The sequence below is a fragment of the Phalacrocorax aristotelis genome, chromosome 24, assembly GCF_949628215.1.
Source record: "Phalacrocorax aristotelis chromosome 24, bGulAri2.1, whole genome shotgun sequence".
NCBI lineage: Eukaryota > Metazoa > Chordata > Aves > Suliformes > Phalacrocoracidae > Phalacrocorax > Phalacrocorax aristotelis.
Window position 1 is genome coordinate 4,792,576 of NC_134299.1, and position 25,244 is coordinate 4,817,819.

The 25,244-nt window shown below is 40.3% G+C and overlaps 2 protein-coding genes across 3 annotated transcripts in view; both read left to right on the forward strand.

The window, feature by feature from the left end:
* Window positions 1–1,347, forward strand: part of PPP2R2A (protein phosphatase 2 regulatory subunit Balpha) — a 40,394-nt gene extending 39,047 nt beyond the window's left edge. For both annotated transcript variants that reach the window (XM_075117503.1, XM_075117502.1), the window contains exon 10: window positions 229–1,347. In XM_075117503.1, the coding sequence (XP_074973604.1) occupies window positions 229–508 (280 nt within the window). In that variant the 3' untranslated portion in view covers window positions 509–1,347. The remainder of the gene's footprint in view (window positions 1–228) is intronic.
* Window positions 1,348–7,639: 6,292 nt separating this feature from the next.
* Window positions 7,640–22,506, forward strand: BNIP3L (BCL2 interacting protein 3 like). The gene is made up of 6 exons (XM_075074679.1): window positions 7,640–7,859; window positions 13,144–13,330; window positions 15,056–15,128; window positions 16,945–17,048; window positions 17,830–17,979; window positions 19,254–22,506. The coding sequence occupies exons 1-6, from the start codon at window positions 7,775–7,777 to the stop codon at window positions 19,300–19,302; spliced, it is 648 nt and encodes a 215-aa protein (XP_074930780.1). The 5' UTR covers window positions 7,640–7,774; the 3' UTR covers window positions 19,303–22,506.
* Window positions 22,507–25,244: the final 2,738 nt, after the last annotated feature.

Below are 25,244 nucleotides of genomic sequence, written 5' to 3' on the forward strand. Positions count from 1 at the left end.
AAATATTTTTTAATAAATGAAAAACCACAAAACCAACAACAAGCCAACCAAAAAATCAAACCTATAAAACATTCAAATGCTGTAGTTTCACTTTAGATTGTAGTGGGCAAGGCTGCCTGCTTTCTGCTTTCATAATAAGGCATGGTCTTAGTTGGGGCCCTGAGGTTTCCTAACAGGAGAGGTTATTTTCAACTGAACTATTACTTTCTTCCTTCTGCCTCTCCACAGCATTGTCATGACAGGATCTTACAACAACTTCTTCAGAATGTTTGACAGAAACACAAAGCGAGACATCACCTTAGAGGCATCCCGGGAAAACAATAAACCCCGCACGGTTTTGAAGCCACGTAAAGTATGCGCAAGTGGTAAGCGAAAGAAGGATGAAATCAGTGTTGACAGCCTAGACTTCAACAAGAAGATTCTACATACAGCCTGGCATCCTAAGGAAAACATCATTGCCGTAGCTACTACAAACAACTTGTATATATTTCAAGACAAAATGAATTAGGGTTGGCATTCCTACCTGAAGAGTCCACTTCCTGCATAGTTGAAATAGTTGAATCTAGCATTTGTACCTGTAAACGAAAGAGAATGAGAGGTCCATTATGGCACCCCTTTCCAGTGTTTAAAAATGTGCCATATGACAACACACTTTTATAGCTACATGGAGAAAGCTCTGTTGATCTGTCACTGCGTTCTTCTCCATGTCTGCTAGCCATTTAGGTGAGGATAGGGCACTTTTTAATTTAAATGACTACTTGCACCATCTTGCCTAATGGACTAGATTGGACTGTATCAACATCGGTTTACTCCACTTTTTATGCCTTCCATTGTGATGACGTCAAACACAGGGAAAGCCTTCAATCATGCTATGGGATATAATTGTGTAACCTCATTACTGTATCATTCGTGGCCCCCTTTTTTTATTAAAAACAGCTCATTCTTGCTGTGGCTTGTAGCATTCCTCCTCCTTCTGGCCTCCTGGACTCCCCCTTTCCCTTTCATCCCCCTCCACCTAGCCTTGGTGGTGGTGTATAGAAAAAAAAAAAAAAAACAAAACAAAATAAAGCACATGAAATGGGTCCGTTTGGGGTCAGTGGTAAAGGGGGTCTGTGTTGCAACAAATGTTTTAATAAACAGTTGACTGTAATCACTCCTTGCCATGTCTGGCACCAAAAAAGAGAAAATAAGGAAAAAAAAAAAACAACCAACCAACAAACTACTGAATAAAAGTGACAAAGAATGGAGAATCTGTTTTCTTTTTTTTAATCTACCTCTTTATACAAATACTCTGTGTTTTACCTTAGATGCATGAAAATAAAATTATGTTTTTTGTAATGATTTTAACCAGTATTAATTATTTTTCATGGGAATGAAGAGAGGGAGGGATTTCACAAGTATCTGCCTTCATTCGTGACTGACACGAATACCAGCCCTAGTATGCGCTGACCGCTTCCACTTCAAAACCACAAACTGCTGTCAGATTTTGCCATAATCTGACCAGGTCAGTTACTGTTCCAGGATCCTTAAAGGCGCTTTTTTTTTTTTAAACTATTGCTTAAATTGGAACAGGAATAGAATTTTCAGGTTTTAAACTCCATTTTATGGGACTAATGTCTTAATGTTCCATTTCATCCTGGTTTCTGTAATGCCTTGTTTTAGGATACGACACCTTTAACGCCCTTTTTAGAGCACAGAGTCCCCTGCGGCTTCTAAAAAAGTTGTTTGAGTTCTTGTCTGGCAGTACGATGTTATGTAGTACGAAGTACCAAGCGGTTACGTAGATAATTACTGCACTGCGTTCTGAGATGCTCTGTTTTCTGTATTTTATTGCTATCAGTACCTGAGTGGAAATGTAGTTTTACCATGCAAGTGTTGCTTTTGGCTTTGCAAAGTTATTGCACTTACAGAAACGTTTAATGGTGCAACGATCAGAAAATACGTGGAGTACAGAAACTGCATGAAATAAGTGTTCGTAGTTTTTTGAGAGACTTAAACTCTTCAGCAAATAAGGCTTATCCAAAGATGAACTAGATATTGATGCTTTATAAGGCTCCTGAGTTTTTACCTCCAGATATTTTTGCTAATTGTGCTTTTAAGTTTACTCTTCCTTCATGGAAACGTTCAGAATGAAGTTTAAATTGTAGTGAACTTACCTCGACAGGGAGAATTTTTGCTTTTCAGTTACCTATATTTAAATTATTTCTGTGGCTTAGTTATAGGTAGTTATAATGCCTCTGTTTGATCAGCTGAGATACTGTTTCTGCTGTAAACTTATGGCTGGGTTAGAGGTTGTTAACAAGACTACTATTGCAACCATACTTTAATTTCTTTAAGTCCTTGTGCAGTGGTTTGAAAATGTAAAAAATTCTAATATTTATTAGATCTGGTTCTCTTAAATACAGTATTTGTCTTGTAACATGCATGCCTGACCATGGGCCTTTGCAAGGATTTTACCATTTTGGGTTTGTTTTTTTTTTTTTCACCTGTTAGCCTTGTAAAAAAAAAAAAAAATTAAACTGCCCCAGGGACAGCAACTGTTTTCCAATGGGAGAATAAACTAGTAGGCCCTACTCCTCCTTTATGTAGCATGTGACTAATTTTACTCAAATGACTCTACTCACTAATAGTTAAGGAAACAACTTGTTGAGTAACATTAATCATGTGTATTGGTGTTTGCAGGACCAGGGCCAAGGGTTTTATTCTTTATCTTACCGCAAGGGCAAAGAGGTAATTAGATGCTGCTTTTGCATCAGAGCTGGTACAGTTCACCTCCATTTTGTGAAGAATGGCGTAGGTTTAATGACGGCTATTTGGGGAAGACTGAGGGTCCTGGTACCAAAACCGCTGCTCTTGCGTGTATCTGTTTCCCAAATGACGCACAGAATATCTGAGAAGTTGCTTATTGCAGACACAGAAGAAAGTGAGGATGTGAAGACGACACAGAACCAAACAGGTAGATTTCACGTAGAACATGGCACAGCCTCCTAGCAATACTACAGTCAAGCGAAACTGCCTCTCGGACCTCAGCTGTGCCTGTTGGGACGGATTCGGGGGTTTTCAAGCTAGTCCTGGGAAAGGTTTTCGGTTTTGTCGGTAGTGGTGATCCCTGGCGGGTCATCTGAGGTTTAATTTATCCTCGCCAACACCAGCTACTGACTTTGGTGTCATACTATCCAACTAGGTAATTCTCTAAGCACACTGTCCATTGACATATGCTGTAAATCTTATATTTTATTAATAAAAGTATGCATAGAATACATTTTGTCAGGTTGCTTTTTATCTTCTTTCCTGTCCCTCTCCTTTTTCTCTGTTCACACGTATTTTTGCAGTTACTGACCTCTTCCCCACTGCATGTTGACAGGAAACCCGTCCTGCTAGCTGAGACCTATTGTGCTTTTGGGGCCTTGCCCTGGAAAGCCTGCCTGGTGGGGTGTGCTGTGGGGTCATTCTGCCCTCCACCAGCAGTGGCAGGAAAGCAGCCACTCTGTTCCAGCCGTCTCTTCCAGTGCCCGGTGAAAACAATGTAAATTTGCAGTTCGCAGTCCTTGAATGCCATACTAAAGGCAAAAAAGGAGTTCTGTTCCCTAGCGTCTTGAAGCCAGGGATGCTACCTAATGCCAACAGCTACCACTTCAGCAGTTACTATCTGCAAAATTGCAGCCATACTCTAAACCACGGTGATACTATTGCCAACAATTAATGTTCAGCACAGGTCCGTTATCCGACGGGCACGGCGCTGAGGTGCAGGCAAGTTCTGTGGCTGAAGTCCCTTCATGGTCTTCCTGCCGAGAAGTGCAGCAACACCCTTCTTACCCTCACTGTTCTGTTGAGACAGGACTGTAACTTCAGCATTTATTATTTAAATATATTATCTTTTATTCTCAGCTGAACTGGAAGAAGCTCAGTGCTGATAGGCAGGAACCTGTACTTTCCCCTTCTTGGAGAGGGGCTGCTGGATGATGGCATAGTAATATTTTTACTTTTTTTTATTGGCAGCTCTGGAATTGTGTGTTCCTAGGTTTGACCTAGCTAGGAAGTAATTTCCTGTGCACTGGTCTTCAGCTCCTCATCTTGGACTGTAGCTGTATAGTCTCCCTACTCACGACATACGCTTTCGACTAATCGAACAACAGGTTTCCTGCTGCCCTTTCTCTCTTGCGTCTTGCACTCTCCCTTGTCTCCAGTGTGGGTTTTTCTGCGTCGGTGCTCTCTGCTAGGGGGCAAAACATCACCAACAAGGGTGCTTTGGAAATGTAAGGGAGGGAGGTTGGATGCTGTGGCTATCCCTCGCAGTCATCTTTGGAGTCCCCAGTTGCCTGCAAGGACTGTGTGTTTGATCAGTTGCTGCTGATTATATAACATGAATATTGTAATAATAAATATAAAACACAAGCATTTCCAGTACACATCATCACTACCTCCAGCATAACGAATCCAGCCAACTGAGGTGGGTAGGGAAAAGACTGCCTTTGCATTTGCTGGATGCTGGCATAGTGTCTGTCTTGGCAACAGGTTAACTTTTTTTCTTCATATTTGGGGCATAGAGGTACTAAATAAAATAAAAGTAATCGCAGCATGTTTAAGATTTTTAGGTCATTCTTACTTCAAACATCAATAGCACCTTGGAACACAAGAATAAAACAGTGGGATTAGCTTGGTTCGGCTCTCTGAGAGAAGTCAGGTGGCTTGTCACTTGTTTGATTTCAATGAACTGAAAGGTTTTCTGTAACTTTCTAGAAGAAAAACCTTTTTATTGCACTTGAGTACAAAAGGCCTTTCCCAGGAGTTCATGGCCATTGTTTCTCTTCTATTAACCTGTGGTTTCCTGACCCTCCAACCTTGCTATTGTCATAGCATTTTCTGTCCAAGGATTCAAATTACTTTACAAACATTAATTACATCATTCAGCTGCCTTAGGAACCTGTGTAGTGGTTAGAGCACAGGGCTGAAAGTCAGGACTTGTGGATGCTATTTCTGGCTCTGAACTGACTCACTCTATAATCTTGATCAATTTATTTCTGACTCAGAAATTTTAATAGTCCTACTTTACTGATAAATTTTCATGCCACAAGTATTACAGCACATGCTTCCTGAATGATGGAGGTGACAAATACTCATGGCGCTAGCCTGTGAGTGTTTGGTTTGCACAGGAGGATAGGGTTGCCTGGGCAGGTTTTCTATACAAAATCGTAAGCAGCTCATTGTTCTGATTCTAATCGAGAATGTATCTGTGGCCCTTCTTCCTAAAAACTGCTGTTTTATTAAATTATTTAAATTACTGTTTTCTTTTTACTACACGTAGCTACTCCTGTTCCAGTGATTTCCAAGGGACATGCAGATTTTCCACCGGATTAGACGTTTGATACAGTCACGCAGGGTATACAGTCAGCTTGGTAAGAACGGTCAGCGTTACAGAAGGCGGATTTCGAATGTCCACACTCCAGTATCTGGACACTTGTCAACATAGCAAATACAAGATGAAAAATGTTTGGAACCGGTAGTCTAGGATGGGCCAACTGTGACAGTTGTACATACAGGCTTTTTCTCTAGCTAGAAAGAGTTCTGACGCAAGCAGAAAAAAAGCAATTTCTTTGCATGTGTAATGGTGAGATAACGAAAGAAAGAACATGAATGGAAACATACCTGTGTGACTCCAGTCTCTGAAGGTATTACTGCTACTGAACTCCTACTGTGCGTACAGTGACGTAAAAACGCAGTTTATATTCTCGTGGCTGCTGATGGGAGGGGTTTATGATATAAAAGGCTCCTTTACTGCTGTTGGGAAGCAAAATAATTTTATGTATACATATATGTATGTATGTATGTGTGTGAGATGGGACTTGAGTTACAATGTTCCACCTAAAAGACTCTAGGCGTTAAAGCAAACCTTGAAGTTCAAGTGATGTCAAATAGAGTGAGGTTAGTAAAGCTGATTTCTTAAGCTTTGTGGGCAAAATTACATAATCTTCTGTGAGGAAGTGAGTCTCGCTGGTTCTTTTTGTTAGACGATGTCAGTGAAAAAGGAGATCAGAAACAGAAAAATCCTAGTAAATGTTCTGCTAAGCGCCATACCAAGTATCTATGAAAACTCACTCTGCCTTGAGGAATGGACTTGCTTGATTTTAAAGATAAAATTTACTTTTATCTTCAAATTAATAATTTATAAGAACCTTTTTTTCTATATATGGTCACTTAATGACAGCTACTTAGTCTGGGTAATTGGTACAGAAGCTACTTGTGTTACAACTGAAGAACCCTCAGCAGGGTGAGGCAGCTGTTTGCATCTGTATCTCACTGCATTTGAAAGTCTCTTCCATGGAAATTCAGCTTTGCTCCCATTCTCAGTAGAGCAGTATGCGCATAAATAGCCTGAGGTTGTCTCCTCATTTTCATATTGAAAGGAAACTGTGGTGCACGCTAGTAATTTCACTTTTTATAGCCATACTTTTGCATCCCAGTTAAGAACAAGTCCAATTTTGTTACACAGATGCCATCATTTCTATCTTAACTGTCTGACAATAATTAAAAAAAAAATTGCCACACACGGGGTTGGTTTGTCTGCTAAACACTGTCATCTCAGAGAGGTATTACTTTTGATCTTAAAAACTATCAGTTCTTTGAAAGCAACCTTAACTCTATTTCATGGACCTACTACTTGGCTTAAATTTATCTGAGGCAAAAGCAAGCTGATGAGAGAGGAAAGAAGCTTTCGGCGGCTCGTACCATTGCGCCATGCAGGTCTGACAGGTTACCTCACACCTGTTGCGCCTAGGGAGGAGGATTTGCTGCAATGTCTCATGTGGAAACCCGTCTGAGCTGAAGGCTCAATGGGTACTGTGGTAGGGGTTTGACAGCAGCGAGTTGTGAACGCTGTTCTTGTCCTCTCTGGAAGCAGAACAGGAGTTTTGGCCTGGAAAAGGTGCTGGAGGCCTTGGGGCTGAGCCTCCAGCCAAGGCGGGAGACCATCAGGTATCTCTCCTGGGGGGACAGAGATGGCTCCAGAGACGTGTGGGGAGGGCTGGCCACCTCCAGCCTGCCTTTCCTACTGATTTCAGGATCCTGGGGCAGCTGGAGCTGAGTGCTGGCTGCCTCCAGCCTACCTTGCCCCTGATTTAATAGAATCATGAAGGTTGGAAAAGACTTCTATGGTCATCAAGTCCAACCCCCAACCCAACACTACTATGTCTCCTAAACCATGTCCCCAACTGCCACATCTACACGTTTTTTGAACCAGCCCCCAGGGATGGTGACTCCCCCACCTCTCTGGGCAGCCTGTTCCAATGCCTGACTGCTCTTTCAGTAAAGACATTTTCCCTCATATTCAACCTAAACCTCCCCTGAGGCAGCTTGAGGCTGTTTCCTCTCGTCCTGTCACTGATGACTTGGGACAAGAGACCAACCCCCAACTACTCCCTCCTTTCACGCAGCTCTACGGAGGAGCTCCCGAGGACCGCCCGCCTGACCTCTTCCCGCCCCTTTCCCTCACAGCCCTGCGCACGCGCGGCGGCGGCGGAACGTGCGCGCGGCGGTTCAGCGCCATGCGGGGCGGCACGCGCCCCGCGCTGGGGGGGTGGGGGAGCCGGGCAGCGCGTGCGCAGGAGCGGAGGGCGGGAACGGCATCTCCCGCGCCTGCGTGTTGCGGGAAGGAGGCGGGGCGGGCGGGCCCGGAGCGCAGTCCGGGTTTGTTGTTGTTGTCCCAGCGGCTCTTCGGTCGCCTCAGCCGTTCTCCCCCCCCCCCCTTCCTCTTCCTCCTCCTCCTCCCCGCGCCGCCATGTCCAGCCCTCAGGAGCCACCGCAGCACAACAACAACAACAACCCGCCGGCTGAGGGGACGCACACCGAACCGGGCCTCAACAGTGAGTGTGGCTGCCGTTAGCGTGTGGGGACGAGCGCGAATGGGGCGGGGACGGGCGAATATCGGGGGGGGGGGGGGGGGGGGGGGGGGGGGGGGGGCTGTGAGGGCCGCCCTGAGGGCCGCGACCCCCTTCCTACTCTTCTCTGGGCCGCGATTGGTGGAGGACGGGGCCGCGCGAGCCGATGGGGCCAATCGGTGGCGTCCGCCGGGGGGGGGGTGGCGAGGAAGGGGAGGGTGGTGAGGGCTGAGGGGGTACGGGGCTGCGGAGGGGATGGCGGGTGTCCCCGCAGAGCCGGGGGCCGCTGGTGGGGGGCTGGGCGAGCGGTGGGGGGCTGCGGGGTGAGGGGCTGCGCGCCAAAAGCTCAGGGTTCGGGCTCGGGGTGCTGCGCGGGGCCGGCGGGCTCCGGAGCGGAGCGCCGGCGGGGCTGAGGTAAATCGGCCATGGCGAGCAGGGCCGGAGGAAGGAGGCAGCGCCGTGGCTCGGAGCGAGCCCGGGAGAGCAGGAGCGGGTTTGTTTCGTGGTTAAACGGAGTTTATTCGGTGGCTGGTGCCAACAGCTAAGATGGGGATACAGCAGGGTAGGGGGAGGAGCGTGACTGTGGGAATGAGTTTATTCAGTGGCTGAGTCAATACCACTGACGTGAGCTATTTTCCTCTATATCCGGCATCGATGTCAGCTGCTCTGCTGCATCCTTTTGTTCCTAGGATAACACTAGTAAGGCACAGCGGTGGGTTTTATGTAGGCTCTCGTACTTACTTGGCAGATGCTTCTCCCTCGTTTTAAACAGCTACTTCAATGCGTCCTTTCATTTGTTTGTAATTATTAAGGATACCGCAGCTAAAGAAGTGAATAAGTTGCATTAATCATTAACTGTTACCTTCGCGGTTTACAATGAAGTCAAACTGACAACGAAATATATTGCTTGGTTAATCTCCTGTAACTCAGTGTGAATTGTATTAAAAAAGAATAAACTATGCCCATTTTGTAGGACTGCTATTGTGTCACGGTAACATTACATCTTGTGATAACGATCGTAGTTTACAACAATGCTCACCTGAGTCAAATAGGTACTTTAGCAAACTATTCAGGGCTGTTAGCATACTTAAATAACAATTATGCTGTCTTAAAGTTATGACATGCTTAGTGCCGAACTCAATGCGTACTTTGGAAATTGCGATGTCTGGCGCTTCTGTAGTTTAATATTTCCTTTTTGTTTTCTGTTAGAGTGTTAACTTACTCTGTGGGACTCGTTAGTCCGCTGTAAAATAGGAGCAACAAGAGATGAGTGCGCTGTGCTGGATCTGCCCACATAGGTCTTATTGCCGGCTCAGCACATAAAGGCTTAGCAAAATCCATGTGATTACTGAAGGTGGTGAGCACAAGGTATGAGAGGAAATGTTTGATAGTCTGTGCTCCGTGAACAAAACAAATGCAACCAATCAGCTCCATGTAGGCTTAGTACTGCTTTCAGATGTTCAGCCGCTCCACAATGCTTTGGTGTTATAGGTACATTTTCCGCCATCATATAAGCTTTTCAGTGAACCTTTTCAGGCTAATGAGCTTAGACGCTTATTCATTTTGTTCTGTATGTCATTTGTGCATGTTTAGGGCCTTTCATTCAAAGATCCCTTAGCACTTGAATTGAAGGTCAGAAGACCTGGGAATAAAACCTGTAACTGAACCTATGCTTTGCTGGGTTCACAAAAAAACCCTTGCGTTCTCTGGGAATTCTGGATGTTTCCTATATTTTAATTATTATAAGGCTCTGTTACATATTGACGAAAAAAAGAAATCCCACTTTAGGCAGGAACCCATCTAACTCTGTCATGGAAAATCTGCTTAATGATTACCATTATGGGAATCTGAACAGCTCTCACCTTCTCTCTCTTTTTTTTTTTTTTTGGTTAATGGTGTACTTCATTATAAAAGTGATATTTAGTAGTTTATTCAAGCTGACTGTGGCTCAGACTTCTTGTGAACTATAAGTTTGGAGTATCTTTATAGGTATATAAAATGTATATATGTATATAATTTATATATTGTCCTTAATATCTCCCCCCTGCCCAAGTGAAATCAGAGAGTGAATAAACAAAATGAGACCCCTTTTCCCCCACATGTTTACTTGTTGTGGTTTAAACAGGCCATCAGTACATGTAATGAAAGTAACTGTGAATCAATTTTAGCCTTAGAGCATGGCCAAAATTAAAATAATTTGGAGAAAAATACCATTCATGCAAACAGTTGTTGGTGTTGCCCCCCCTCCCCCCCCAGCCCCCCCCCCCCAGTGTGTGTTATGTGATTAGTAAAGGGAGAAGAATTCTACCGTGCTTCTTAATTTTACCATATCTCTCGTTTTACTGACAAGTTGGAAATAGGGTAAAATTAAGAGTTCTCATGTGGGTGATTCACGTAACTTCCTTAGTTTTGAAGAAAGCTTGGGGCAAAAAGCAGACTCTACTACTTTGGTGGTTTAGTTTCAGATATATCCCTGTGCATCTTTTCAAAGAAGCAGAGATTGATGTCCCTCTAATCAGAGTCTCTGAAACTACTGGGACTCTCTGGCTCCTTCTCCCAAACCGGTTGTGACTGCCAGTCGGAGTCTGTAGCATGTTTTAGCTTGATGTCAGATTACGCTTCCTTAAAAATGTTTTGACTCATTAGAAGTGAGGTCAGATGGAGAACGTGCTGCTTGTCATGTAAACTACTGCTCGACTTGTTGGGACTCTTTACTCACAGCTTAATTTGAGTGTTCTTCCTAGTATGGCCACAGTGTGTTTTAGATAAACGGCAAGTTTTGTCAGTCTGGGATAAACATTAATAAAGACTTTATTTGTGCATAATCTTAAGTGCTGTGGAGGTGTGTTTAGTAGCTGCATACTAGAGCAACCAGTTCTGATCATTTCATCTTCTGCTGGGTTTTTCTCTGTCTGTGCTTGGTGTCCAAGGAGGACGTCCCTTTGCACCTTTGCCCTCTGTTCTTTTGACACTGCTAGTTATTCACTGCTGATTTTTTTAATAGTAGATGTCTCTGCAGATCCTGACTACTACAATTCTCCCAATAAGACGCTCTCTGCTCCAAAATTGGGGAACGTATAGATTTCTGGCCTAACTGTCTTCTAACTGTAGCTGCCACGTGCTTTTTTGCAGGTGTGGCCTCTTGCTGTAAAGGTGTTGCTACAAGGCAAATCCACCTTCCTGGTGTTAGTGCTTACAATGTGACCTTTTTATTTTGAAATTTAGACACCAGCAATCATTGTAAGTCTGAAAAAATACAGTCTGTCTGTGTCATGCTGACTAGTCTGAGCAAAGGCTGCCTTTTCCCAGTTAACACTTCATTATCTGAAAAGCCCAGTACGTAGTACGTCGTGTGATTGTGCACGAGAGCTTTATGCACACCCTAAATTCCTTGCTTGTGAATATAGCTTGGGGAAACCAGACAGTAAACCACCAGGACTCCTACGAGTGTGATGCTTACGTGGTCATCAGTATAATGGCATAGTTAATAATTGGTGCTAAGGATAAACTGTGTTTCAGCTTCACAAAATCAGGTTGAAAATAGGTGAATTTATGACATACAACCTTTCCTGTGTCACTGATAGAGTTCCCAGAGTCCAGACTTTGCTATAAAAAATATAAAATGCAGGCACTCTAAGGTGCGTTTCAGAAGTCAAGAAGTCAGGGTTAAAATTTAGAACCTGTACAAATAATGTTTAAAAAGTAGTTTCAGCTGTTGTATTCGTATCTTTAGGCCTTTTTTCTTCCCTGAATATTTTTACCTCAGTGGTGAAGATGTCAAAACTTTACATAATAAAAAAATCAACCAAGCACAAGAACCCTGAAAGCGCACATCTTCGGTTGGCATAAATTAAATTACATGGAGTTGTCATGACATAATATACATGTGTGAAATCATCATCTGACTGATAATGGGAAATAATGTTGCATTGAAAACAGTATATTTCTGAGAAATTGGAGATCTTTCCCTTTATAACCTTGGCAACTAAAGTGGTTGTATGGTCAAATGATTCTTCTTATATGTCTTAATGAGAAGGTTGGAATTGCAGTTGGACAGGGAATGTATTTAAATGTTTGGAACAGATCGAGTAGTTGAAGTCGCTTGTATCTTTACCCCTCAGGACATTAAATAGTATGTTTATGAATTAAGTGTATTTCCAAAACCTATGTGTTTTGAATTGAAACATGTCACTAATGAACATACCAGTAAATATTGCTTTGCGTTTAGTTAATCTGCAAGTAAAATACAAGTGAAGACATTTAAAAATAAAAATCTTCCGTCTAACTACAGAGTATATGAACGTTTCAGTAGATGCTTTTATCATTCAAGATACTCTTGCTCTTTTGTCAAATGCCAGTGCACACGTGGTATAACTACAGGAAAAAAAAGGGGGGGGGACCCCCAGTGAATGCCAACTTGTGGGCTATACAGCCTTCCCTGGCTAAGGAGTGGAAAGAAGGGGGGATGGAAGAGGCTGAAGTGATGGCATTGAAAATAACTGTTATTACATGTAAGAACTCTGGATTTCTCATGCTACACTGTCCTTTATTTTGGCTTATTGGAAGTGAAATCTCTTAACTGCAGTGAGATGTATGTTCGCATGGTACTTCAGCTGTGTAAGGATTCAGCTTCTGATGTTTGAATTGTGGTATGACCCATGGTAGGTTAATGAGGTGGCAGATGGCATTGAATGGGAGATGTTTCTTAGAGGGCCAGGGTGGAGAAAGTTCAAGGAGGCCAGAGAATGGCAGCCTGTGCTGATGTATATAAAAATCAGGGTTTCACTGAGGGCCTTTGGAAGTAGAGGGAAGAAGGAAAATATGAAGCCACGGATGGGGGAAATTGTATAGTAGGAGGCTAGGGGATGAAATCTTTGTTTCAAAAAGGAACGTACAAGTAGAACGGGGAAGTGAGGTGACTAGTGTAATTGAGTGATACGCAGATAATTGAAGCTTCAAACTACAGAAGGAAACATTGCCTATTAAAGTATTAATAGTTGAGGAGAGAGGGGACATTTTATTTGACTGGCTCCAGAGTTAGGTGGCAACAAAACGTGACTTTTTAGGGGTGTTTTTGTTGATGAAAGAGGAAGAAACATGTCACTCTGTCTCCAGTATGTGTTTATGGGCTTTTTCCCAGCAGCACTGTATGTTATCTGAATTCACCATGTTCATGGTTGGTTTTTTTTTTTCTGTTTGTTATTGATAAACTCAAGATGGGTTTTAGTTCCATGGCTTTTAATGAAATGACGTCTGGCTGGTCTGACAGGTTCCTGGGTGGAGTTACAGATGAACGGCAATGGCAATAGCAACGATAACGGCAATGGGAAAAACGGAGGTCTGGAACATGTTCCTTCGTCGTCCTCCATCCATAATGGAGACATGGAGAAAATTCTCCTGGATGCCCAGCATGAATCAGGACAGAGCAGTTCAAGAGGTAGTTCCCACTGTGACAGGTAAAGAAATGATTGCTGTCCTGTGTGTGATTTATTGCAGTTTTTATCCTGTAGATGTTAATTGAGTGTAAAGCTTTTTCTCAGGCGTAAGTTTGTCATGCTCCAGTATTTGGAGTACTGGGTGGCTCGCGATAACTGGCTATCAAGTGAGACATCTGACTTCAAGAATACCTCGTTGCTACAAAAAGCTAAGGAATCCACAAGCAGGAAAGTCACATCAACACCACAGTTAAATTTCACATTGTCATCAATCATATATGGTATTTAAAAAATACCAAATTTTACTGGCTCATTAATCTGTTATGTACATGTGCTTTATATTAGGTCAAGCATAGTAACATATATCACTGGACTTAACAGAAAAAAATATTCTGAGAATTTATACTCCTTGCTTTCAGTATTCTACTTTTTTCCTGTGAAGGCAAAATATTTCTTACCTAACAATATAATCCTTTGAGGCGCATGTGAGCATTATAATATTTTTATGTGTTCATGATACCTTTTTTCTAGGAAGTTTTGGGGCAGTTTTGGAAATGCTTGAGCGATTTCTGTATATAATTTTAGCTGTCCTTCTCGTGCCTCCTTTGTTTTTCCTGGGTGAATGCTGTCTAACCGTCATGTCTACTGTGTAGCTTCTGTAAGTGGTTGATCAGATATACGAGCTATTTAAAATTAGTTAGGCCTGATTTAACTACTTAATGTAGTAGACTGAAAATAATCCATGTGAGTATTTCAATTAGAACAGTTACATTTATAGAAAACGAAGTTTGTTACATCTATGTTGCTAAGAAACTAGGTGTCAGTGGTTTAGTACTTTCCAGTCCAACCAGGAATGTTTGCTAGATGATGGTTGTGTAGTTTCTTTTACTAGCATTGGATTTTCTCAGTTATTATCCACGCTTTAAGTGAATGAAGACAGATTACTCCTTTTTTTTTTAACTTAATTTTCCACTTATTACATTTTTGATAATTATTTTCCCTCTTGACAGCTGAAGTAATGTACAAGAAGGGGGGGTACTTTGATATTTTGTTTTCTTTTCTAAAAGTTCTAAACAGTAAGTTGCTCTTAAGTGTGGTGTTCTGGGTTCTTTTTGGTTATTCCTAAAATACAACCTTTTTTTCAGGAGAGCTTAGATCAGGCTAAAAAGATGCCCTTAGTGTTTTAATGGGAGACCTGCACTGGTGCATCATACAGCATTTTGTATTGTTCCTAACTTAAATTCGCTAGTTTTTTCTTGGTTGAGGTGTAATAGTTTATTAATTTCTCTAGCAGATTACCAAATTTTTAATATTTGAAGTGAGGCTAACAAGGGTAAAATGTATTCTAGCCAGGCATTAAATGGTGTTTTGAGGTGGGATATTTCGCTTGTAATGACACAAAAAGAGGTATAATTCACAACATTGGCAGTGTTAGCTAAAAGAAGGAAGGGATCTACATCATCTGTGTAGCAGCTGAAGGTTTGGGCAGTGCTTCCTTTGTTTCAGTGGTAGGGCAGGCAATCCTGTTGGGAAAGGTAGGATTATAAATGGAAACGATGAGGGGTTTTGGAAGACTTTCTAATACTGATATTTGTGATTTGAAGGGTAGTATAGTCTAATTCATCTGAATAGTGTGCAGAAGTGCATGTGGAAATGATTCAGCTGAGATGCTATTTACACTAATGATTCTTTAGGTGACAGCGTGTAGTATGACAAAATGACATAATGAAATCAATTTTTCTTCAGCCCTTCACCTCAAGAAGATGGACAGATAACTTTTGACGTGGAAATGCACACAAGTAAAGACAGTAGTTCTCAGGTATCTTTTTTCTCATTAACCTTTAAAATACATGAACTTTTAAAAAATATCTTTTAAAGTTGTGGATGTTGTATATAGACCATATATTTATATAGGTCAGTATTGGGAGTACTTGAGGGGTAGAGCAAGTTCTGTCATGTCAAAAGGTCTAAAACGTTACCTATTTTATGTGTCAAAAAGTGCGTTAGACTACTGCTTGCTAGCATTTTTTTTCATTCTGAGGCCCTAAACTTGGCTGTCAGCTGCAGTACAAGCAAATTAATTAATATACCTAATTTATTCAAAATTTGGAGGTGTCCCGTAGTCATTTGGGTAAGGCTGTTTACATGTCCTGTACTTTGTTCTTGCAGGTTTTTAGTCAATCTTTTCTATTAGAACTTTATATAGTACCTTCCCGTGAATAGGTATAGTAAATAATTTTTGTGCACTCAAGCTTACATCAGTTTAACTAAATTATCTTTTCTTTTAAGGAGTTGTTTTCAGAATAAAGTTAAAACAAATTCCAGACAATTATTTTTAACAAATTTTAACAAATTTTTAACATTAGTAAACTTTTTTAGGCTTACGTTCTGTATTAATTGAAATTTGACTTGTAGAGATGAATAGCTTGGGAGTGAGGGGATAAATGAGGCTCCGTCTCTAAACCTGAGAAATGCCCTGTTTAGTAGCAGTTATGTTATTGTTTAACACTCTGCTTGCATTGCGTGTGTCAAACCTGTTTTGCTTTTGAAATGTTTATACTTCTGCACAAGATTTCAGAGAGTTCAGTTTGTTGCTGTACAGATAGTCAGCTCACATGATAGTGAGTAATCTCCATAATACAAACTGAGAGGAGACTAATGCCCAACTCTTAGTTTGAGCATTTAATAGAATTTGCTGTCTTCAGCAGTATAAATAAAAAGCATTCCTGGAAGAATGAAACATTGCGTTTAATTTTGTCAAAGACCTGGCTGGCCGGTAGGACTGCTGCAGTCCTGCCCTATAGAGCCTGAACGATCTCAGTGAGATTGCTGGTTAGGGCCGCCATCTCCCTTTTGTGACTGTCATATTTGATTACTTCTGGTTTTGGCATGGTTCCCGCTTTAATGTTTTAAGTGGTTTATCTTGTTTTACTAAGGGTCACTCAGGAAATTGTTTTAATTACTAAGGAGGAGTTTGTACCAAAACCAGTGGAGTTCTCTAGTCTTCCCAATTTATTTTTTTCTTATATGGTAACATTTGCATCTAACGATGTGATGTAAAATCTTTGGATCAAGCAACTGTAGCGAGTGCTTGCCCTTCCCTACTGCATCTGGGGTGCACCCAGTAGAAGCTGGTAGTTTCAAGTAATATGAATTATAAATTGCTAATAACACCTTTAAAAAAAAAAGTCAAAATACTGGTTTTGAAACCTTTTTATTACGCTTTCTGGCTGTGCTTTTATCCACATTCTGTACACTTTAAATCAAATGACATCAACTTAAAGTTTCTGCCATTTGTAAACACTTCAGTTTTTTTTTGCATAACGATGATTTATTAAATTTAGGATCAAAATAACCTCTTTTTTTTTTTGTTGGTTTTAAAAAAACCCAAACAACTTGCAATGATGTGGAAGTTCCGGACATGCTAATAAAACCTGTGGTGTACTGACTTCTGCAGACCCTCCTCTTAGCATAATCAAATCTATTTCAGATAATCAGTTGGCCAAGAACACTTGCTCGTTTATCAGGTGCCACCATTTGGTGCTTATCATTTTACCACTGTTGTTGTTGCTCTCAATTTAACACCATGAGAAGCTAATTGAGTGTTACAAGGCTTGTCCCATGTGTATTTTCAGTCTGAAGAAGAAGCAATAGAAGGAGAGAAAGAGTTGGAAGTTTTGAAGAAAAGTGCTGACTGGGTGTCAGACTGGTCAAGTAGGCCTGAAAACATTCCTCCCAAGTGAGTTAAACTCTTTTTTAATCGGATATTCTTTTATATGAAGGAGGAAAGAATCATAAGTCCCAGTTGAATGGAATTACTCTGGCTCTCTGAATAAAATCATCTTAGAAAAAGATTTTTCTGTGGGGAGGCTACAGAAAGTCAGAACGATGAAGTATGAAAATCTTAATAGCAACAGAATTACCTTTTTATTGAAAGTAATATAAATCCACAGCAAGCTGATTACAAGGTTTCTTGACAAAATTATAATTATTGGGAGAGCTGGGATTCATGGGATTTAGTTTTGGCTTATTGAACGGGGTAGTGTTGAGCAAGTCTCCTAAATTCTCTGTACCTTTTTTTCTTTCTATGTAAAATATGTAATGTTCATCCACGGAAGGGGAAACGTTGAGATCCTTGAATGCAAAGCATTTTTATTAAGATAGAGGATGCTGTCTAAATCTGGCAGACTTCTGTATCTCTGTTTGGAACAAAAAATGAGGCTCTTGCTAACAAATCACATCCTGAAATTCCCTCTCTCGGACCTACCTCTCTCTTCAGCTACTGCTCCCTTTGTCTCTATACTGTCTGTGTAAGTGGTCTCTCCACAATCCCTCCTATTATTCTCTTTGATTCCTTACTCTGTGTAAGGGGTCTCTTGCTTTGATCTCTAGCTCTTTGTACTTTTTAAAAAAAATGTTCCTACAGAGATCTGTGCATTTGTGTGCAAAAAAGGGGGAAAAAAAAAAAAGGAAACAAAAAAAATCTTGTTGAATTTTCCCCCCTCCCCCTTTTCTTTCAGGGAATTCCACTTCAGACATCCTAAACGTTCAGTGTCCTTAAGTATGAGAAAAAGTGGAGCAATGAAAAAAGGTGGCATTTTCTCTGCAGAATTTCTTAAGGTTTTCATTCCATCTCTGTTCATATCTCATGTTTTGGCTTTGGGACTAGGGTAAGTATTAACCTATTTCTCACTTTAGCTTTTGCATCTGGCTTTGCTTTTCCACTTCACTTTTATGTCAGGCACCTGCTGAAGAGGGAGGTTTCTAGAATAGCGAGAGTGCTGTTGCACCTTGCCCAAGATAGACTTGGTGCATTTTTTGAAATGCAGGTAAACTTTGCAGCAATTAAAAACTTTGCAGCCGTTAATGTTTTATTTCTAGAATAGATCAAGCTTCTTACATTGAAAATGCATGGATTATCATGAATTTGCAAATAACCTTTGTCATTATAACACGTGCCATTTGATTATCCACGCCTTGTACTTAAGTGCTTGAGGTTATTACGTAGGGAAGGTAAGTACAGAATAGGTGGAGAACTGTTGTAACTTTCATGAACCATTACAAAAACGCTTTGTACAAACACTGATGCTGAAGTTCCGTGTGTGTGGCACATACTCTGTAATTTTCAATGTCTAATGCTGCAGTTGTGTGATGTTACTGAAAGTTCAAGGTTTGAATACTTAAAGAAAGATACACGAAATACTGGATGTGTCCTGCAAGGTCAGCTACGACTCCGCTCAGCGCTGTTTTCATTGCCTGCGTAATCCGCCATAATCTCTCAGCTTGCTTAAGTCCTTATGTTATGTTTATCCGTCTTATGTTCTTCTGTGATGGGGGCAAAGGCATGTACTCAAAATATGTTTTTAGTTAGCTTCATATTTGTTTCTGGGGGTGTAGTTCAAGTGTCTCTTTAAATTCTGGTAAACTATCAAATTAGGAGGATAGGATATGTGAGAATATATTTTAAGTTATTTGTACTATAGGAAAATTGTGTATTTCTGTCATGAATTAAATCTTGCCTGGATTTATTTTTTGCAGGTCAGCATTTGTGTAGATCCTCAATGCTCAGTATTTTAAAGCTCACCCCCTCCCTTTATAGGCAGTACTTCACTTGTTTTACTGTACTAATCTGGGAGTGTTGCTCAGCTGTTCAAGAGCCCCTGTGTCCGGTACTCCACAAACAACACAAAAGCTTTTGGACTGGGGTTTTCAAATGAGCTTGGGGACTGGAAGGAGACTCATTTTTACTGAATGTTGATGGCATCAGTCCTTCTAGGCTCATCTGAAAATCTCACTCTAAGTCATTGTGTAGAAGTGAAGTCCTTGGAACAATCTCATCAGACTTAACTGAAGGACAAATTAGAGTAGCTGGGTGCGTGAGGATTGTTTAGAAAACGAGGAGTATTTCTGTGAAATACGATATGCCTTATACTTTTTATTTCAGCATCTACATTGGAAAACGACTGACCACACCTTCAGCCAGCACTTATTGAAAGATGGAGTGCAAAACCTGGAAATCCACGTGACCTGTGAAGGTGTTACTGTCTCATTTAGTACATTTACATTTGACTTGAGACCATTTTAAGCATGACCCTGACTTCACCCTTTCCTTACATATCCAGGTTTTTGCTAACTCTGGAATTCAGTATTGTGTTGGAACTCTGTTGAGGTGTTTCGCTATCCACATTCTTTCCCTCTCTCCTCCCATTCCCCTGCCTCTTGGCCTGCAAGACACGTCAGAGTTGCTGAACGGAGTTTACAACTGTCTATATGTTGCAAGGGCTTCTCTCAATGCAAATTGCCACCAGCAAGTTTTAATTTTATCAGTGATGCTGTTGCCTCCTTAGAGCAACCTGACTTAAATTGCAGTTGTGCATGGTATAGATGTTGACTGTATTATGGTGATAAAATTATCAGTCTCTTTGGAAGAAAATTACTGATTGGAGTGAAAATGAATTTTTCTTTTGAAAAAACAAGCTGGTTGTGAAATAAACTAAGAAATCGCTGGCAATAAAAAACAGTTTAAATCAGCTTTTGGGGGAATTTACTTGGCCCTTTGTATTGGCTAACACCATTTGATTTGCAGGAGGCAAAGACTGCATAAATTTTAAAGTAGGGTAACTAAGTCCATCAGCATATTTTAATATTAGGTAATTGTTGTAATCTTGTCTTTTCTATGAAGTCAGCTCCTTATTCCTTGTAGGAAAACCTGTCTGATGCCTAGAAAATGTTAGAAAAATTGCATTGTTTGCATGTGAAGAAGCTTTTCTTTTCCTTACCTGTTTTCTTAAGGGAAAATTTTAAATGTGAAATTTTCCTTTTAAAAGTAGTTTTAAATTAAGGAAAAACCCAACAGCTGTAGGTGTAGTTAGGCTCTGTATAAAAGGATAGGATTGTTTGTTGTGGAACCATTTACAATTATGACGATAAGGCAGTTTCAGAAAGTAAAGCGTTTGACTTATCTTTAAGGGGGACAATCTTGCAAGTGCGTCAAGATTCAGAAGTTGAAAAGCTCTGAAATGTCTTCTGCAAATGAGTTTTCAATATTCCTATCTCTCATTGTTTACTGTACAATCTCCTTTGGGGATACGTGGAATCTGAAAGTCACTCGTGATGTCTCATGTTAGATAGACTTCTCACTAATGTTGCTGAACTTCTATCTTAGGGAACATTAAGCCTCGTCCTCCTTCAGTGACACTTCTTTTCAAAATGTGAAGCTTTAGTACCAAATTGTTACAAAGCATTGGGACAGTCATGTCCTTAAATAGATTTTATTGGATTTCAGAACATATAGCATGACTCTGAAGGATAGAATACTCTTTTTTTATATATATATGAATATATTAAAAAATGATATAGACTTTAATACTAAGTATTTAGGGAACCAATGCTAATTTTAAGACTAGCAAAAATCTCATTTAAATAAAACCTTCAGTAGGCTGATAAGAAAATGTAGTCAGCCAGTTTGGGAAGAACAGCTACCTATAATTGTTTGCTTGCATCAGACTTCATAAAAAGTTGATTATTTGATATAGCAGTGATCACTGGAAACAGTTGATGCACAGAAGCTAAATCCCAGTTGAGATTTGGTTAAAAAGAGCCTAGTTAGCTCCCAGGAAGTAAAAAAGTTAAGTATAAATCCACTGCTGAACTGTATTTATTTTTATTCTCTACTTCTGAATGCTGTTAGAGAATGCTTTCAGGGTGAAAGGGCAGTCTAACAAAAAATTCTCTCGAAGACATCTGCTTTTTTTCTTTCAGTTGTGCATACTTGTGGCACTGGAGTTGCCCACAACTGCATGTTTGTTTCAAGCATGGATATTGGGTTTCACCCAAAGGTGAGGGAAGGAAGGTGGAAGTGGTGAAGGGTGTTTTAGATAGTATCAAGAAAATCATTTTACAGTCCTAAAAACTGAGGGGACGGGAGAATGGCTGAAACACTTTCAGTTCTAATTACAGCACCTTGTTTCGTATGGAAATTGAAATAGTGGAAAAATAGATTTTTACTAAGAAGGGAGTATTTCTTTCAAAAGAAAAAAAAATTACCCCTTTCTAAATTAAAAGTTAATTCTTCAGAATATCTGATAAATAATATTGCAAGCTTGTGGCTACAGTATCAACACAGCTTAATAATATTTGAAGGAGCGTGATGTAAAAATTGGAAAAGCTGTAGATGAGGAATGGGTACATGATCACTGTAACACTTGCTATGATACAATGCAGTATTTATTGATACCCGACTATAAGCTCTGGATGAAAGTCTACAACTTCTAGTTTTACAATGGACAGAAACAGATTGTTGTATAATTTGAAAAGGGGTTTCAACTATTGATAGTTGAAGTTTTGTTAAGATAAATGTTGTTTAAAAAAGCTTTATACCTGTTTACAGTTTTGGAAAAAAAAATGCAGGCTTCATTTTTCTTACATTCAGTGAAAACTGGCCTAGAATATTTGTAAATAGGGTCAAGAAAAAAAATGCATAAACTCGCACATTAAAAATGCAGCAGGCTAACTTAACTGCAGCAAATGCATATTTACTTACTGTTTTAAAAAGTGAAAGCTGAAGATTGTTAGAAATTCAAATTTTTTAATTGACATTTGTTGAAATATTGGAGTTAACTGAGCCAAAGTGATTATGCATTCTTCATAAATTAGTTAGCACTTTGTAACATTATATACAGTTTACAGTACATGTATAAGTTGTAGCTTATAAACATTTTGTGCCATTAAAGCTCTCACAAAACTGGTTGTCTGAAATTACTTCATGCTGCGCCTTCCTTCTCTTTTTCTCTCTTCTATTATCTTTTTTTACAGGTGTGCTTTGTATAATGTTTTATGAAACTATTGTGATCTGGGTTATATGAACATTGAAGCTGATGTTTGTAGACTGGAATAATTTTTTGAAAGATTGCTTAGGGTTTTTTTTTCTTTCTTTGGTGACTTGGGATCATCCGCTTCTTTTCCTGAAGCACTTAATAAAAATATTTCCATTGGCAGCATCGTATGCCCGCACCAAGCCCTCCAGCACCTTGTCAAGGAGAGCTTTTAAAGCAAAATAATGTAGTGGCACATGAAATGTAAAGTAGAATTGATGAGATTTTGTATAATTGGTCAACTCTATTGTACTCCTTGTATTTCTCTTCTGTTTCCTAATTCTGTTAATTTTGCAGATTAAAGAATAAGGGACATAAACCTAATTGTTAATCTGCCTCGATATTCTTGATTCAAGAGCACTGGTTATTTCTAGGAGTACCATGTGGAGAGTTGTTCGTTCTAAGTGTGAAATGTCATCGTTCTGATACTGTTGCTGCCCATTTGAGGTACCTAGTGATTCTTTCCCATGTTTTTAATGTAAAAATCCAGGACGTTGTGAAAATGGGATTTATTTTTTCAGAGGAATAAGATAGAGAAAATTATGAATCTTACTTTCAGAAAGTTTAGATGTCTGGGACTTAGAGTGAAACGGGTTTGATGTTTTGAATTACTAGTACTTTGTAACTGCTTGGGAGAGCAGGGTTGTGGGGGTCTTGAGCAGATTGCTTCTCTGCAGCCAACTGAGATAAACACATTTGTTTAACAGGTGTCGCAGGAAAAAAAATTCACTGTGTGCTTCCAAACTTTTTTAGTTGCGAAGCAATGTTTTGCAGAAGAATAAATACAAGGTAATATTGCATAAAGCAGCAGTATCTTTGCACTAAGATTTTTCTGGTATAAATGATGTTTGGATGGAATTTGAGGACTGTCAAGTTTCTTTTCGTTCTAGTACAAGAGAGTTCAAGTAGAGACTGAAGAGAAGGGATTTATTTGCGTACTTTAATTTGGAGCAGCGTAGCGGCATTGCTTGTCTGTTGGACTCAGTGCAATGTGGCTAGACAAGTGAGCTGCATAGTGCCTCCCTTTCCTCTGTAATCAGCGCCAAGAAGTATGTTTCATGTTACGTTCGGTCACCTTCTCCCTTTAGTTAACTGCAATGCACCTAGAGATTTAGCTAAGTTAGCTAGTCGTGTGAGACCGACAGGCCATGCTGAGTCGTACTCACACTATGTTTTCACACTTAACTGTATACATATGAAAAGATTAGATTTTACTTTGAATTCTGTGTTTTATGAAAAAGTTCTGTATAAAACTGTTTATACATTTGTGTGCGTGCCTACATGTAAAAATTGTATCTAAAAATGAAATCCTGATTCCATGCTAATGGTTGCAGGATCTTTGCCTTGTACTTAGTTATATATGAAGACTCTGTTGTGTTTTGGGTCTTGAACACTAAATACAATGCTAGGCCTCCTGAACTGTGCTGTATAGCTCAATCATCACCATGAAAACAAAACTAAAACCTTAAGATACTCCTGGAGAAATATCGTGCTGCATGCAACGTCCACATGAAAAAGGGCAATTATTTTCCGTTTCATTAAATCACCCTTTGTGTCCTGCACTGCATGGCGGCTTGGCTAAGCGCAGCTGACTCAGCCAAACCTCTGCCTGCAGTACTTAAAGAGTGATTAGTCTTGACATTAGGGGGAGAGCGAGCGGTGGTTTTCCATTAAGGAAAGTAAACATGACTTAACTTTTTGAGCTGCTGCCAAAAAATTGAGAGTATGGAAACTGGCGTTTTCTATTTTAAACTGTTTCCTAACACTTTTCTGATAAGATTGTGGAGTTTGTTTAGAGTGACTTTTTTTTTTTGTTATTTCATTGGTACAGTTTGTTTAACTTGCAGTTTGTTGTCTAAAGACAAATTAGTGAATTTTAAGGCCAGGAGATGCCGTAAGTGCTTATTCTGATGTATGTAATGAAAGGGAAGAATAGTGAGCCCTACAACTGTTTCAGTTTTTAGAGTTAAGGTGTATAATTTAGGTCACAGAAGGGCGCAGACACCCTTGCAGAGTTTTTGGTGTATGGAGTTGTGCTGGACCTCCCACTTGATTCAGCTGTTACAGCCTTTTACTTACATCTTACTTCGGACTGAAGTTTAGATGCCAGCCACTGGATCCTGGAACGCCTTGCTGTGGTGGATGAAGGAGCCTTTGACTCTCCATACAATGTCTCCTAAATAAGTGTTTCATTGAAAATCTCTGTATTTTAAGACAAATCTTCTCTGGGAATTCTCACAACCTTTTACTACTTCTGTGTAACATACATCTAAAGGCATGCTGGCAGACAGTCATTTATCTGTGACTGATAGAAAAGTTATGTGTACAAAATCTTCAGTGAAACATACTTCTTACCCCTCCTTTCCTAAAAAAAAAAAAACCCCACCCCAAAAACCCTCATTTACTTCAAAAATGTTACATGACATTTTGACCAAACGAAACGTAAAAGGTGTGTGTGTGGCATTTCAAATGGAAGCTACACTCACCATTCTTCCAGGTTGTTTTGTGAACAGGAGCAAGCACTTTGATTGTCCTTCAGGTAGTGTGAAGAGCTTCCGTGGGACCATTCTGGCAGATCTGCAGCTGGAACAACGTGCCTCCTCTGCAGCTTCCTATTGATTGAAAACCTCTTGCTTCTGCTGTTCCCTTATTCACTGTGACGTTCATTGCTTGGACGCTTATGTTCTCATGGTTCATCACACTCCTCTTTCCTATGGCCTGCCCAGTCATCTTCGTCGTGTGCTCTATTTCCCTTGTTCACTATTTTCATGCTGCTTCTCCTTTCTGGTCGGTTAACAGGAGCGAGCGCAGTCTCTTGGGGTACCCACCTATTTCACCAAGAGTTCCAGTATTGAGGCAAAATATTGCCTTGTTTTCTTATGTATTTCCTGGTTCCATGAGATTTGCAGTTTTTTCAGGTAGGTACGCGGTCACTTGCACAGCTTCAGCTCTTGCCCTCTGTTAGTCTCTGGTTGTTCTGTGGAATTGCATCTGGTAAAGCCCGGGAGGGCACGTGTTCAAGAGTCACTGTTCTGCTTTCACCTCAGAGGAAGTAGGTTATA